The sequence below is a fragment of the Oncorhynchus nerka genome, unplaced genomic scaffold (assembly GCF_034236695.1).
Source record: "Oncorhynchus nerka isolate Pitt River unplaced genomic scaffold, Oner_Uvic_2.0 unplaced_scaffold_1643, whole genome shotgun sequence".
Lineage (NCBI taxonomy): Eukaryota > Metazoa > Chordata > Actinopteri > Salmoniformes > Salmonidae > Oncorhynchus > Oncorhynchus nerka.
This window is the reverse complement of record NW_027039674.1, coordinates 16589-32913: the sequence shown is the minus strand read 5'-3', so window position 1 is coordinate 32913 and position 16325 is coordinate 16589. Positions and strand designations below refer to the sequence as shown.

General features: G+C 43.7%; 1 protein-coding gene across 1 annotated transcript; it reads right to left on the bottom strand.

Annotated features, from left to right (window-relative positions):
- Positions 1-725: 725 nt before the first annotated feature.
- LOC115116010 (deoxyribonuclease-1-like) lies at positions 726-15142 on the bottom strand. The gene is made up of 8 exons (XM_065015165.1): positions 14965-15142; positions 10452-10593; positions 9606-9694; positions 9405-9491; positions 7305-7420; positions 4301-4413; positions 1199-1353; positions 726-1055 (listed from the first exon to the last, which is right to left on the bottom strand). Exons 2-8 carry the CDS (start codon positions 10590-10592, stop codon positions 941-943), a joined length of 816 nt encoding a protein of 271 aa, XP_064871237.1. The 5' UTR covers position 10593; positions 14965-15142; the 3' UTR covers positions 726-940.
- Between the last annotated feature and the right edge of the window lie 1183 nt (positions 15143-16325).

Here is a 16325-nt window from a genome sequence, read left to right as displayed (position 1 = left end):
AATGTCTCTCTTATTGACTGAGGTGAATGTGTCTCTTAGGTCAGTCTCTTATTGACTGAGGTGAATGTGAATGTCTCTTATTGACTGAGGTGAATGTGAATGTCTCTTATTGACTGAGGTGAATGTGAATGTCTCTTATTGACTGAGGTGAATGTTCATGTCTCTTATTGACTGAGGTGAATGTTAAGTCTCTTATTGACTGAGGTGAATGTCTCTTATTGACTGAGGTGAATGTTCATGTCTCTTATTGACTGAGGTGAATGTTCAGTCTCTTATTGACTGAGGTGAATGTTCAGTCTCCTATTGACTGAGGTGAATGTTCAGTCTCTTATTGACTGAGGTGAATGTTCAGCCGACAAGGTGAAAAATCTGTCCATGTGGCCTCAAGCAAGGCACTTAACCCTGATTCGCTCTATGTTTGACCCTGTACAACAACACCTATCATACTACTATGACCCTGTAAAACAACCCCTATCATACTACTATGACTGACCCTGTAAAGCAACACCTATCATACTACTATGACTGACCCTGTAAAACAACACCTATCATACTACTATGACTGACCCTGTAAAGCAACACCTATCATACTACTATGACTGACCCTGTAAAACAACACCTATCATACTACTATGACTGACCCTGTACAACAACACCTATCATACTACTATGACTGACCCTGTAAAACAACACCTATCATACTACTATGACTGACCCTGTAAAACAACACCTATCATACTACTATGACCCTGTAAAACAACACCTATCATACTACTATGACTGACCCTGTAAAACAACACATTTCACTGCATCAATCCGGTGTACGAGACAATAAAACATAAACATTGAAAGTTTAGCCTCGCGCTTCAATGCTGTCAGTTGTGTAAATTGACCCGATTTTGTGTTGACTTCGTGCCACATCATCTGACTGAGTCCACCTTTAAGGGTCAAGAGTTGTTACCATGCTGTGGCTGAGCTTCAGGTGAGTCATGTAGTTGAACACCTCAGCCGACCCAGGGACCACTCCTCTCATCATCTCAGTGGTGGCCACCACCCTTCACAACCAGACCAACAGTTAGTCTGTGAGTGAGTGAGTGACTGTGTATGCTAGGTCTGACCTGTCGTGGGGGCAGTTGGTGTGTGTGTGTGTTGGAAATGTGTGTGTGTGTGTGGTTGCATGTATATAGGTGTCTCTGACCTGTCGTAGGGGCAGTCGGTGTTAGAGACCGTGGTGTCAGCGTGGTCAGGTATCAGCCAGTGGTATCTGTCGTCTGTGAAGAGACGTATCCGCTGCCAGTCTGATCCACTGACGTAGCGACAGCCTGCGTTGAAGTCCCCCAGCAGCACTATGTCCTGCCAATCAATCAACCAATCAATCAATCAATCAAGTCATCAGTCAATCAATTAATCAATCAATTCATAAATCAATCAATCAATTCATCAATCGATCAAACCTTTGTGTGCTAGTCAAGTTTCATGTTTTAATGTAATGTGCACAAGAACAGTGAAATGCCTTTTATCTTGTAAACTCTACAACCCAACAATGCAATAATCAACATCAATGTAGTACAACACTGAACAAAAATATAAACCCAACATGCAACAATTTCTAACATCTTACTGAGTTACAGTTCATATCAGGAAATGAGGAAATCATATTCATTAGGCCCTGATCTACAGATTTCACATGACTGGAAACACAGATATGCATCAGTTTGTCAGACACCTTAATAAAACAGTAGGAGTGTGGATCAGAAAACCAGTCAGTATCTCGTGTGAACACCATTTGCCTCATGCAGCGCGACACATCTCCTTCACCTTGAGTTGATCAGGCTGTTGATTGTGGCCTGTGGAATGTTGTCCCAGTCCTCTTCAATGGTTGTTCAAAGTTGCTGGATATTGACGGGAATTGGAACACGCTGTCGTACTTGTCTATCCAGAGCAACCCAAACATGCTCAATGGGTGACATGTCTATCCAGAGCATCCCAAACATGCTCAATAGGTGACATGTCTATCCAGAGCATCCCAAACATGCTCAATGGGTGACATGTCTATCCAGAGCATCCCACACATGCTCAATGGGTGACATGTCTGGTGAGTATGCAGGCCAGGGAAGAAGTGGGACATTTACAGCTTCCAGGAATTGTGTACAGATCCTTGCGACATGGGGGCCGTGCATTATCATGTTGAAACATGAGGTGATGGTGGCGGATGAATGGCACGATAATGGGCCTCAGGATCTCATCACGGTATCTCTGTGCATTCAAATTGCCATCGATAAAATGCAATTGTGTTCATTATCCTTAACTTATGCCTGCCCATACCATAACCCCACCACCACCATGGGGCACTCTGTCCAAAACGTTGACATACTTATTTTCCAGCATAATTTGCAAATAAATTCATTAAAAATCCTACAATGTGATTTTCTGGATTTTTTTCTTCTCATTTTGTCTGTCCTAGTTGGAGTGTACCTCATCTTTTTAAGTGGGAGAACTTACACAATTGGTGGCTGACTAAATACTTTTTTGCCCCACTGTATATACAGGGTCAGTTCCAATACCATATTTGCAACATGCAGGGATACTGGAGTGATAGAGTTAGATACTGTATGTAGAGGGGTGAGGTGACATCAGGATATATGATCAACAGGAGCAGATAGGATACTGGAGTGATAGAGTTAGATACTGTATGTAGAGTGGTGAGGTGACATCAGGATATATGATCAACAGGAGCAGATAGGATACTGGAGTGATAGAGTTAGATACTGTATGTAGAGTGGTGAGGTGACATCAGGATATATGATCAACAGGAGCAGATAGGATACTGGAGTGATAGAGTTAGATACTGTATGTAGAGGGGTGAGGTGACATCAGGATATATGATCAACAGGAGCAGATAGGATACTGGAGTGATAGAGTTAGATACTGTATGTAGAGGGGTGAGGTGACATCAGGATATATGATCAACAGGAGCAGATAGGATACTGGAGTGATAGAGTTAGATACTGTATGTAGAGGGGTGAGGTGACATCAGGATATATGATCAACAGGAGCAGATAGGATACTGGAGTGATAGAGTTAGATACTGTATGTAGAGGGGTGAGGTGACATCAGGATATATGATCAACAGGAGCAGATAGGATACTGGAGTGATAGAGTTAGATACTGTATAGAGGGGTGAGGTGACATCAGGATATATGATCAACAGGAGCAGATAGGATACTGGAGTGATAGAGTTAGATACTGTATGTAGAGGGGTGAGGTGACATCAGGATATATGATCAACAGGAGCAGATAGGATACTGGAGTGATAGAGTTAGATACTATATGTAGAGGGGTGAGGTGACATCAGGATATATGATAAACAGGAGCAGATAGGATACTGGAGTGATAGAGTTAGATACTGTATGTAGAGGGGTGAGGTGACATCAGGATATATGATCAACAGGAGCAGATAGGATACTGGAGTGATAGAGTTAGATACTGTATGTAGAGGGGTGAGGTGACATCAGGATATATGATCAACAGGAGCAGATAGGATACTGGAGTGATAGAGTTAGATACTGTATGTAGAGGGGTGAGGTGACATCAGGATATATGATAAACAGGAGCAGATAGGATACTGGAGTGATAGAGTTAGATACTGTATGTAGAGGGGTGAGGTGACATCAGGATATATGATCAACAGGAGCAGTAGCAGTGATTGTACGATACATTTCCATGACAGACTGACCAGGTGGATCCGGGTTAAAGATATGATCCCTTATTGATGTCACTTAGTTAAATCTACTTCAATCAGTGTCGATGAAGAGGTGGAGATCAGATGATGAAGATGATGGAGAGGAGACAGGGTAGCCCTTTCCTGCAGTCAAAGACCAACCTCTCCCTCTTTGGCCTCAAGGGTAGTAATAATAATATTAATATGATTAAATACAGTCATATTTTATTTATTATTATTATTTTATTATTTTTTTCATCATGAATATAAAGGGTAATATTGGGATTGAATCTCAACATGGAATACATTTAAACTCTATAACTCAATAGTATGAAGGTGTTCTTAATGTTTTGTACACTCAGTGTAAATGATCATTATATGTCAGTGTGTGTGTGTGTGTCAGTTGGTGTGTGTGTGTGTGTTAGTGTGTGTGTGTGTCAGTGTGTGTGGAGTCAGTATACATGTGTCAGTTTGTGTGTGTGTCAGTGTGTGTGTTTTTTGTCTGTGTGTGTGTGTGTGTGTCCGTGTGTGTCAGTGTGTGTGTGTGTGTGTGTGTGTGTGTGTGTGTTGTATAGTCACATTGGTGTTCCAGCGAGCTCTGACGTCAGCGGCCACATCGTACAGAGCATCAACCTCCTTCACTGCCGAGTCTGGAGACGTGTGTTGAGGAATCAAAACAAAGTTCCCCACAGCTAGGAGGGGGAGGGAGGGAGGGAGGGAGGTGGGGAGGAGGAGAGGGGGAGGGAGGGAGAGAGAGGGAGGGGGGAGGGGAGTTGGGGAGGGAGGAGGGAGGAGAGGGAGAGAGAGAGGGAAGCAGGGAGGGTGGGAGGGAGAGAGGGAGGGGAGGGTGGGGAGGGAGGGAGGCAGAAAGGGAGTGAGAAAAACACCGAAAGAGGGGAATGGAGAGTTAAAGATTTAAAATCTTCATTAATCAGTTCCAAAATGTTTTGCAGCAGTCAAGTTTTTCAAGATATTCAGCCTGGTCTCATAGACGAGATGGAACTGTAACGCTGGGAGTCGGGAAGCAGGTTCAGGGAGTGTTTTTAATAAATGAACATAGAACAAAACAAGAAACACGGGTACAGACATGAACACTGGACCAGAAACAATAACGGGGAAGGAACCAAAGGGAGGTGATGGAGACAGACAGTTGAAGTGGGAAGTTTACATACACTTAGGTTGGAGTCATTAGAACTCGTTTTACAACCACTCCACAGATTTATTGTTCACAAACTATAGTTTTGGCAAGTTGGTTAGGACATCTACTTTGTGTATGACACAAGTCATTTTTCCAACAATTGTTTACAGACAGATTATTTCACTTCAATTCCAGTGGATCAGACGTTTACATACACTAAGTTGACTGTGCCTTTAAACAGCTTGGAAAATTCCAGAAAATGATGTCATGGCTTTAGAAGCTTCTGCTAATTGACATAATTTGAGTCAATTGGAGGTGTAACTGTGGATGTATTTCAAGGCCTACCTTCAAACTCAGTGCCTTTTTGCCTGACATCATGGGAAAATCAAAAGAAATCAGCCAAGACCTCAGAAGAAAATTGTAGACCTCCATAAGTCTGGTTCATCCTTGGGAGCAATTTCCAAACACCTGAAGGTACTAAATTCATCTGTACAAACAATAGTACGTAAGTATAAACACCAATGGACCACGCAGCCGTCATACCCCTCAGGAAGGAGACACATTCTGTCTCCTATAGATTAACGTACTTAGGTGCGAAAAGTGCAAATCAATCCCAGAACAACAGCAAAGGACCTTGTGAAGATGCTGGAAGAAACAGGTAAAAAATTATCTAGATCCACAGTAAAACAAGTCCTATATCGACATAACCAGGATTGTGTCAAGGCACAGATCTAAAGAAGGGTACCAAAACATTTCTGCAGCATTGAAGGTCACCAAGGTCACCATAGTGGCCTCCATCATTCAATTGGAAGAAGTTTGGATCCACCAAAACACTTCCTAGAGCTGGCCACCCGGCCAAGCCGAGCATTCGGGGGAGAAGAACCTTGGTCAGCGAGGTGACCAAAAACCTGATGGTCACTCTGACAGCACTCCACCAATCAGGCCTTTATGTTAGAGTAGCCAGATGAAAGCCATTCCTCAGTAAAAAGCACATGACAGTCAACTTGGAGTTTGCCAAAAGGCACCTAAAAAAACCTGAATGTAAATAATCTGTTTGATTAATTGTCCAGTGGTCTTATGGCTTTTGGACCTAGCCTTGGCTTTTGGACCTGGCCTTGGCTTTTGTACCTAGCCTTGGCTTTTGGACCTAGCCTTGGCTTTTGGACCAAGCCTTGGCTTTTGGACCTAGCCTTGGCTTTTGGACCAAGCCTTGGCTTTTGGACCTAGCCTTGGCTTTTGGACCTAGCCTTGGCTTTTGGACCTAGCCTTGGCTTTTGGACCAAGCCTTGGCTTTTGGACCTAGCCTTGGCTTTTGGACCTAGCCTTGGCTTTTGGACCAAGCCTTGGCTTTTGGACCTGGGCTTTTGGACCTAGCCTTGGCTTTTGGACCAAGCCTTGGCTTTTGGACCAAGCCTTGGCTTTTGGACCTAGCCTTGGCTTTTGGACCTAGCCTTGGCTTTTGGACCTAGCCTTGGCTTTTGGACCTAGCCTTGGCTTTTGGACCTGGCTTTTGGACCTAGCCTTGGCTTTTGGACCTGGCTTTTGGACCTAGCCTTGGCTTTTGGACCAAGCCTTGGCTTTTGGACCAAGCCTTGGCTTTTGGACCTAGCCTTGGCTTTTGGACCAAGCCTTGGCTTTTGGACCTAGCCTTGGCTTTTGGACCTGGCTTTTGGACCTAGCCTTGGCTTTTGGACCTAGCCTTGGCTTTTGGACCTAGCCTTGGCTTTTGGACCAAGCCTTGGCGCTCCGGTACCGCTTGCCGTGCGGTAGCAGAGAAAACAGTCTATGACTTGGGTGACTGGAGTCTTTGACTATTTTTTGGGCCTTCCTCTGACACTGCCTGGTATAGAGGTCCTGGATGGCAGGAAGCTTGGCCCCAGTGATGTATTGGCACGTGCGCACTACCCTCTGTAGCGCCTTACGATCGGATACCGAACAGTTGCCATACCAGGCGGTGATGCAACCGGTCAGGATGCTCTCAATGGTGCAACTGTATGATGCAAAATGCTTCCTGACACTTTGCTTCTTGAAAGTCTAATATCTTGAAAACTTGCCTGCTGACATGCAACACATCTTGGTACTGACTGTATCAACAGGACTAATGGACTGACTGTATCAACAGGACTAATGGACTGACTGTATCAACAGGACTAATGGAAACAAATACACATTTTTTCCTCTTAATTATTTTTTCTTTTTATGTAAGGGAACCTCATATTTTTCCTCCTCTCTCTTTCTCTCTCTCTCTCTCTCTCTCTCTCTCTCTCTCTCTGTCTTTCTCTCTCTCTGTGTCTTTCTGTCTCTCTCTCTCTGTGTCTCTCTCTCTCTCTCTCTCTCACACACACACTGAATCCCTCTCTCCCTCTCATTCCCCCTCTCCCTCCCCACTCTCTCCCCCATCACAATCTCCCTCCCCTCCCACCTCTCCCCATCACCCCCTTCTACCTGTGTAGTTCGAGGAGAACATGACAATGAAGGGCTCTCTGATGAAGGTATCTGTACCGCAGGGCTCACAGCCGTCATCGTACGTGTAGTTCTTAGCCACAGAGACCGTCTCCTCTCTATCATATAACAGCAGAAACACACGCTTTAGGAGATGGTTTCAGTGTTTAGTGCAGCACAGAACGACACAGTACAGAGCAGAACAGAGCAGAACAGAGCAGAACAGAACCTGTACAGATAGAGGTATCTCTCTGTATATTACCTGTATAATACCTGTACAGGTAGAGGTATCTCTCTGTATATGACCTGTATAGATAGAGGTATCTCTCTGTATATTACCTGTACAGGTAGAGGTATCTCTCTGTATATTACATATATTACCTGTATAGGTAGAGGTATCTCTCTGTATATTACCTGTATAGGTAGAGGTATCTCTCTGTATATTACCTGTACAGATAGAGGTATCTCTCTGTATATTACCTGTACAGGTAGAGGTATCTCTCTCTGTATATTACCTGTACAGGTAGAGGTATCTCTCTGTATATTACCTGTATAGGTAGAGGTATCTCTCTGTATATTACCTGTACAGGTAGAGGTATCTCTCTGTATATTACCTGTACAGGTAGAGGTATCTCTCTGTATATTATCTGTACAGATAGAGGTATCTCTCTGTATATTACCTGTACAGGTAGAGGTATCTCTCTGTATATTACATATATTATCTGTATAGGTATCTCTCTGTATATTACCTGTACAGGTAGAGGTATCTCTCTGTATATTATCTGTATAGGTAGAGGTATCTCTCTGTATATTACCTGTACAGGTATATCTCTCTGTATATTACCTGTACAGGTAGAGGTATCTCTCTGTATACTACCTGTACAGATAGGGGTATCTCTCTGTATATTACCTGTACAGGTAGAGGTATCTCTCTGTATATTACCTGTACAGGTAGAGGTATCTCTCTGTATATTACCTGTACAGGTAGAGGTATCTCTCTGTATATTACCTGTACAGGTAGAGGTATCTCTCTGTATATTACCTGTACAGGTAGAGGTATCTCTCTGTATATTACCTGTACAGGTAGAGGTATCTCTGTATATTACCTGTACAGGTAGAGGTATCTCTCTGTATATTACCTGTACAGGTAGAGGTATCTCTCTGTATATTACCTGTACAGGTAGAGGTATCTCTCTGTATATTACCTGTACAGGTAGAGGTATCTCTGTATATTACCTGTACAGGTAGAGGTATCTCTCTGTATATTACCTGTACAGGTAAAGGTATCTCTCTGTATACTACCTGTACAGATAGGGTATCTCTCTGTATATTACCTGTACAGGTAGAGGTATCTCTCTGTATATTACCTGTACAGGTAGAGGTATCTCTCTGTATATTACCTGTACAGGTAGAGGTATCTCTCTGTATATTACCTGTACAGGTAGAGGTATCTCTGTATATTACCTGTACAGGTAGAGGTATCTCTCTGTATATTACCTGTACAGATAGAGGTATCTCTCTGTATATTACCTGTACAGGTAGAGGTATCTCTCTGTATATTACCTATATTATCTGTATAGGTATCTCTCTGTATATTACCTGTACAGGTAGAGGTATCTCTCTGTATATTACCTGTACAGGTAGAGGTATCTCTCTGTATATTACCTGTATAGGTAGAGGTATCTCTCTGTATATTACCTGTACAGGTAGAGGTATCACTCTGTATATTACATATATTACCTGTATAGGTAGAGGTATCTCTCTGTATATTACCTGTATAGGTAGAGGTATCTCTCTGTATATTACCTGTACAGATAGGGGTATCTCTATGTATATTACCTGTACAGGTAGAGGTATCTCTCTGTATATTACCTGTACAGGTAGAGGTATCTCTCTGTATATTACCTGTACAGGTAGAGGTATCTCTCTGTATATTACCTGTACAGGTAGAGGTATCTCTCTGTATATTACCTGTACAGGTAGAGGTATCTCTCTGTATATTACCTGTACAGGTAGAGGTATCTCTCTGTATATTACCTGTACAGATAGAGGTATCTCTCTGTATATTACCTGTACAGGTAGAGGTATCTCTCTGTATATTACCTGTACAGGTAGAGGTATCTCTCTGTGTAGGTACTGCGGCCCAGTTCCTCGCTGACAATGTGACTGTACCTATAGGGAGACAAGCCTCTGACAACAAAGAAATATAGTTTTTAGACAACACACATTACAAAGTCTTTATATTGGAGGGGCTGTCATTGGTTAGTGGATGTAATATTGTTTCAGGGCTGTGATTGGTCTTACTTGTTGACGTGCTGCATCAGTTTGTTGGTTGCTGATAGGTCAGTGTCTCTTACTTCCTGGATCAGCATGATATCATAACGGTGCACTATCTAATATATTTAAAAAATCATAATATAAATGAATAACAACTAAGGTTCCCGGACACAGCCTGGTCTGGGACTAAGATGTACTTTCAAATGGAGAATCTACAATCCCTTTTAGTCCCAAGATGTTATGAGATACAGTGTTACATTGTGATGTTATGAGATAAAGTGTTACATTATGATGTCATGAGATAAAACGTTACATTATGATGTCATGAGATAAAACGTTACATCATGATGTTATGAGATAAAACGTTACATTATGATGTTATGAGATAAAACGTTACATTGTGATGTAATGAGATAAAGTGTTACATTATGATGTCATGAGATAAAGTGTTACATTATGATGTCATGAGATAAAACGTTACATTATGATGTCATGAGATAAAACGTTACATCATGATGTTATGAGATAAAACGTTACATTATGATGTTATGAGATAAAACGTTACATTGTGATGTAATGAGATAAAACGTTACATCATGATGTTATGAGATAAAACGTTACATTGTGATGTTATGAGATAAAACGTTACATTGTGATGTTATGAGATAAAACGTTACATCATGATGTTATGAGATAAAACGTTACATTGTGATGTTATGAGATAAAACGTTACATTATGATGTTATGAGATAAAACGTTACATTGTGATGTTATGAGATAAAACGTTACATCGTGATGTTATGAGATAAAACGTTACATCATGATGTTATGAGATAAAACGTTACATTGTGATGTTTTGAGATAAAGCTCTACCTGAGTGATGATGTCCATGAGGGTTGAGTTGGAGGACTTCTTGTCTCCGAATGTCTTGATGTTGAAGGCTCCTAGCAGCAGACAGCCTCCCAGCTGCACCAGGGCCAATAGGAACAGCACTAACAGACAGGCTACACGCATTCTAGGGGTCAGGGGTTAGAGGTCAGATATTACAGGCCACACACACATCCTGGAGGTCAGGGATTAGAGGTCAGATATTACAGGCCACACATTCTGGAGGTCAGGAATTAGAGGTTAGATAAGGGGTTATATCATGCCTGTTTGGCCCTGTCCTGGGGTATCGTCGGGCGGGACCACAGTGTCTCCTGACCCCTCCTGTCTCAGTCTCCAGTATTTATGCTGCAGTAGTTTATGTGTCGGGGGGCTAGGGTCAGTTTGTTATATCTGGAGTACTTCTCCTGTCTTATCCAGTGTCCTGTGTGAATTTAAGTATGCGTTCTCTAATTCTTTTTCTTTCTTTTTCTTTCTTTCTTTCTCTTGGAGGACCTGAGCCCTAGGACCATGCCTCAGGACTACCTGGCATGATGACGACTTGCTGTCCCCAGTCCACGTGGCCGTGCTGCTGCTCCAGTTTCAACTGTTCTGTCTGCGGCTATGGAACCCTGACCTGTTCACCGGATGTGCTACCTGTCCCAGACCTGCTGTTTTCAACTCTCTAGACAGTAGGAGAGGTAGAGATACTCCAATGATTGGCTATGAAAAGCCAACTGACATTTACTCCTGAGGTGCTGACCTGTTGCAACCTCAACAGCCACTGTGATTATTATTATTTGACCCTATTGGTCATCTATGAACATTTGAACATCTTGGCCATGTTCTGTTATAATCTCCACCCGGCACAGCCAGAAGAGGACTGGCCACCCCTCATAGCCTGGTTCCTCTCTAGGTTTCTTCCTAGGTTCTGGCCTTTCTAGGGACTTTTCCTAGCCACCGTGCTTCTACACCTGCATTGCTTGCTGTTTGGGATTTTAGGCTGGGTTTCTGTACAGCACTTTGTGACATCAGCTGGTAAGAAGGGCTTTATAAATTATAAATACATTTGGTTGATTGATTGAGATATTACAGGCCACATGCATCCTGGAGATTAGGGGTTAGAGGTCAGATATTATAGGCCACGCACATCCTGGAGATTAGGGGTTAGGGTAAAATAGACAGGCCACACACATCCTAGCCTGCTAGTAAAATAGATGGTGGTGTGAGAGAAGCCTGCTAGTAAAATAGATGGTGGTGTGAGAGAAGCCTGCTAGTAAAATAGATGGTGGTGTAAGAGAAGCCTGCTAGTATAATAGATGGTGGTGTGAAAGAAGCCTGCTAGTATAATAGATGGTGGTGTGAAAGAAGCCTGCTAGTATAATAGATGGTGGTGTAGGAGAAGCCTGCTAGTATAATAGATGGTGGTGTGAAAGAAGCCTGCTAGTATAATAGATGGTGGTGTAGGAGAAGCCTGCTAGTATAATAGATGGTGGTGTGAAAGAAGCCTGCTAGTATAATAGATGGTGGTGTGAGAGAAGCCTGCTAGTATAATAGATGGTGGTGTAGGAGAAGCCTGCTAGTAAAATAGATGGTGGTGTGAGAGAAGCCTGCTAGTAAAATAGATGGTGGTGTAAGAGAAGCCTGCTAGTAAAATAGATGGTGGTGTAAGAGAAGCCTGCTAGTATAATAGATGGTGGTGTAAGAGAAGCCTGCTAGTAAAATAGATGGTGGTGTAGGAGAAGCCTGCTAGTAAAATAGATGGTGGTGTGAGAGAAGCCTGCTAGTATAATAGATGGTGGTGTAAGAGAAGCCTGCTAGTAAAATAGATGGTGGTGTAGGAGAAGCCTGCTAGTAAAATAGATGGTGGTGTGGAGAAGCCTGCTAGTAAAATAGATGGTGGTGTGAAAGAAGCCTGCTAGTAAAATAGATGGTGGTGTGAAAGAAGCCTGCTAGTAAAATAGATGGTGGTGTAAGAGAAGCCTGCTAGTAAAATAGATGGTGGTGTGAGAGAAGCCTGCTAGTAAAATAGATGGTGGTGTGAGAGAAGCCTGCTAGTAAAATAGATGGTGGTGTGAGAGAAGCCTGCTAGTAAAATAGATGGTGGTGTGAAAGAAGCCTGCTAGTAAAATAGATGGTGGTGTGAGAGAAGCCTGCTAGTAAAATAGATGGTGGTGTAGGAGAAGCCTGCTAGTATAATAGATGGTGGTGTAGGAGAAGCCTGCTAGTAAAATAGATGGTGGTGTGAGAGAAGCCTGCTAGTAAAATAGATGGTGGTGTAAGAGAAGCCTGCTAGTAAAATAGATGGTGGTGTGAGAGAAGCCTGCTAGTAAAATAGATGGTGGTGTAGGAGAAGCCTGCTAGTAAAATAGATGGTGGTGTGAGAGAAGCCTGCTAGTAAAATAGATGGTGGTGTAGGAGAAGCCTGCTAGTAAAATAGATGGTGGTGTAGGAGAAGCCTGCTAGTAAAATAGATGGTGGTGTGAAGAGAAGCCTGCTAGTAAAATAGATGGTGGTGTGAGAGAAGTGCATCTTATGGAACAGTGGGGAATGTGACACAGAACAAAACACACACACACACATCTTATGGAACAGTGGGGAATGTGAAGACACACACACACACACACACACAGGAAAAGACACATGCATACATACACACACACTCTACACATACGTTCATTGTAATATTGTTGTATGGTGTCACGTTCGTTTAGAGATGGATTGGACCAAGGTGCAGCGTGGTAGGTGTACATCATACATTTATTAAATGAACATAAAGTTTTGTAGCACTAACACAGCAACTAACCAAAAACAAGATCCCACAAACTAAAGGTGGAAAAAAGGCTGCCTAAGTATGATCCCCAATCAGAGACAACGATAGACAGCTGATTGGGAACCATACCCGACCAACAAAGAAATATAGAAACTAGAATGCCCACCCAAATCACACCCTGACCTAACCAAATAGAGAAATAAAAAGGCTCTCTAAGGTCAGGGCGTGACAGTACCCCCCCCAAAGGTGCGGACTCCGGCCGCAAAACCTGACTCTATGGGGGAGGGTCCGGGTGGGCATCTAGCCTCGGTGGTGGCTCCGGGTTCGGGACGTAATAAACCCCAGGAAGAGTAGCTGCTGCCTTGGCAGGAACTAATGGGGATCCATAATAAACCCAGGGAAGAGTAGCTGCTGCCTTGGCAGGAACTAATAGGGATCCATAATAAACCCCAGGAAGAGTAGCTGCTGCCTTGCCAGGAACTAATGGGGATCCATAATAAACCCCAGGAAGAGTAGCTGCTGCCTTGGCAGGAACTAATGGGGATCCATAATAAACCCCAGGAAGAGTAGCTGCTGCCTTGGCAGGAACTAATGGGGATCCATAATAAACCCCAGGAAGAGTAGCTGCTGCCTTGGTAGGAACTAATGGGGATCCATAATAAACCCCATGAAGAGTAGCTGCTGCCTTGGCAGGAACTAATGGGGATCCATAATAAACCCCAGGAAGAGTAGCTGCTGCCGTGGCAGGAACTAATGGGGATCCATAATAAACCCCAGGAAGAGTAGCTGCTGCCTTGGCAGGAACTAATGGGGATCCATAATAAACCCCAGGAAGAGTAGCTGCTGCCGTGGCATGAACTAATGGGGATCCATAATAAACCCCAGGAAGAGTAGCTGCTGCCTTGGCAGGAACTAATGGGGATCCATAATAAACCCCAGGAAGAGTAGCTGCTGCCTTGGCAGGAACTAATGAGGATCCATAATAAACCCCAGGATGAGTAGCTGCTGCCTTGGCAGGAACTAATGGGGATCCATAATAAACCCCAGGTGGAGTAGCTGCTGCCTTGACAGGAACTAATGAGGATCCATAATAAACCCCAGGAAGAGTAGTGCTGCCTTGGCAGGAACTAATGAGGATCCATAATAAACCCCAGGAAGAGTAGCTGCTGCCTTGACAGGAACTAATGAGGATCCATAATAAACCCCAGGAAGAGTAGCTGCTGCCTTGACAGGAACTAATGAGGATCCATAATAAACCCCAGGAAGAGTAGCTGCTGCCTTGACAGGAACTAATGAGGATCCATAATAAACCCCAGGAAGAGTAGCTGCTGCCTTGACAGGAACTAATGAGGATCCATAATAAACCCCAGGAAGAGTAGCTGCTGCCTTGACAGGAACTAATGGGGATCCCTAATAAACCCCAGGAAAAGTAGCTGCTGCCTTGGCAGGAACTAATGGGGATCCATAATAAACCCCAGGAAGAGTAGCTGCTGCCTTGGCAGGAACTAATGGGGATCCATAATAAACCCCAGGAAGAGTAGCTGCTGCCTTGGCAGGAACTAATGGGGATCCATAATAAACCCCAGGAAGAGTAGCTGCTGCCAAGGCAGGAACTAATGGGGATCCATAATAAACCCCAGGAAGAGTAGCTGCTGCCTTGACAGGAACTAATGGGGATCCATAATAAATACAAAGACACATTTGGGACATAAGCATAGTGTAAATGAAACATGAAGAAGAGCAACTTACCTGCTGGTGTTGGTTGGTTCAATGTAGTGTGGGTCCACTGTGGGTCTGAAGGGAGAGGAAGCCTGCTATTATGGAGAGAGGACAGAGCCCTCTGTGTGTCCGTTCTAACAGTCTACTGTAGTACCTTTGACACAGAAGCCCCTATCTGGCCCCCCCCATCGGCTTACATTCACCTGGGCTGGAGGCTGGGACTGTGGGAAAACAGCACGTTGTTAGGTCCACTGAGGGAGGAAGAGGTGGGTGGAGGGGAGGGAGTGGGGGGGGGGTTGAGGGTAGCGGGGGTAGCGGGGCAGGGGGGAGTGAAAGCATCAAGGCTGAACTAGACAGAGCTACGGTGGTAAGGAGGGAACATTACCTTTAAAAGGTGCATAGCTGAAGAGTGGTGATGGGATTGAATCCCCGGGATTCAAGGCTAGTTCAGATGAAGATAGAGTGGTGATGGGATTGAATCCCGGTCCAAGGCTAGTTCAGATGAAGATATTGTGGTGATGGGATTGAATCCCCGGCCCAATGCTAGTTCAGATGAAGATAGAGTGGTGATGGGTTGAATCCCCGGCCCAATGCTAGTTCAGATGAAGATAAAGTGGTGATGGGATTGAATCCCCGGCCCAAGGCTAGTTCAGATGAAGATAGAGTGGTGATGGGATTGAATCCCGGTCCAAGGCTAGTTCAGATGAAGATATTGTGGTGATGGGATTGAATCCCCAGCCCAAGGCTAGTTCAGATGAAGATAGAGTGGTGATGGGGTTGAATCCCCGGTCCAAGGCTAGTTCAGATGAAGATAGAGTGGTGATGGGATTGAATCCCGGTCCAAGGCTAGTTCAGATGAAGATATTGTGGTGATGGGATTGAATCCCCAGCCCAAGGCTAGTTCAGATGAAGATAGAGTGGTGATGGGGTTGAATCCCCGGTCCAAGGCTAGTTCAGATGAAGATAGAGTGGTGATGGGGTTGAATCCCCCGGCCCAAGGCTAGTTCAGATGAAGATAGAGTGGTGATGGGATTGAATCCCGGTCCAAGGCTAGTTCAGATGAAGATATTGTGGTGATGGGATTGAATCCCGGTTCAAGGCTAGTGAGATCAGTTGAACTGTACGGGACACATATAGACTACTAGAACTGAGATCAGTTGAACTGTTCAGGACACATATAGACTACTAGAACTGAGATCAGTTGAACTGTTCAGGACACATATTGACTACTAGAACGGAGATCAGTTGAACTGTTCAGGACACATATAGACTACTAGAACTGAGATCAGTTGAACTGTTCAGGACACATATTGACTACTCTTTTATTTAACCTTTATTTAACTAGGCAAGTCAGCTAAGAACAAATTCTTATTTACAATGACAGCCTACCC

Bases quoted from the DNA above. Each gene is read 5' to 3' on its own strand.
- LOC115116010 (XM_065015165.1), bottom strand. From the start codon at position 10,592: ATGCGTGTAGCCTGTCTGTTAGTGCTGTTCCTATTGGCCCTGGTGCAG. The intron at 9,695-10,451 runs GTAGAGCTTTAT...TAAATATATTAG, and splicing joins TCATGGACATCATCACTCAG to ATAGTGCACCGTTATGATAT. The intron at 4,414-7,304 runs GTAGAAGGGGGT...TCCCCCTCCTAG, and splicing joins GTTCTCCTCGAACTACACAG to CTGTGGGGAACTTTGTTTTG.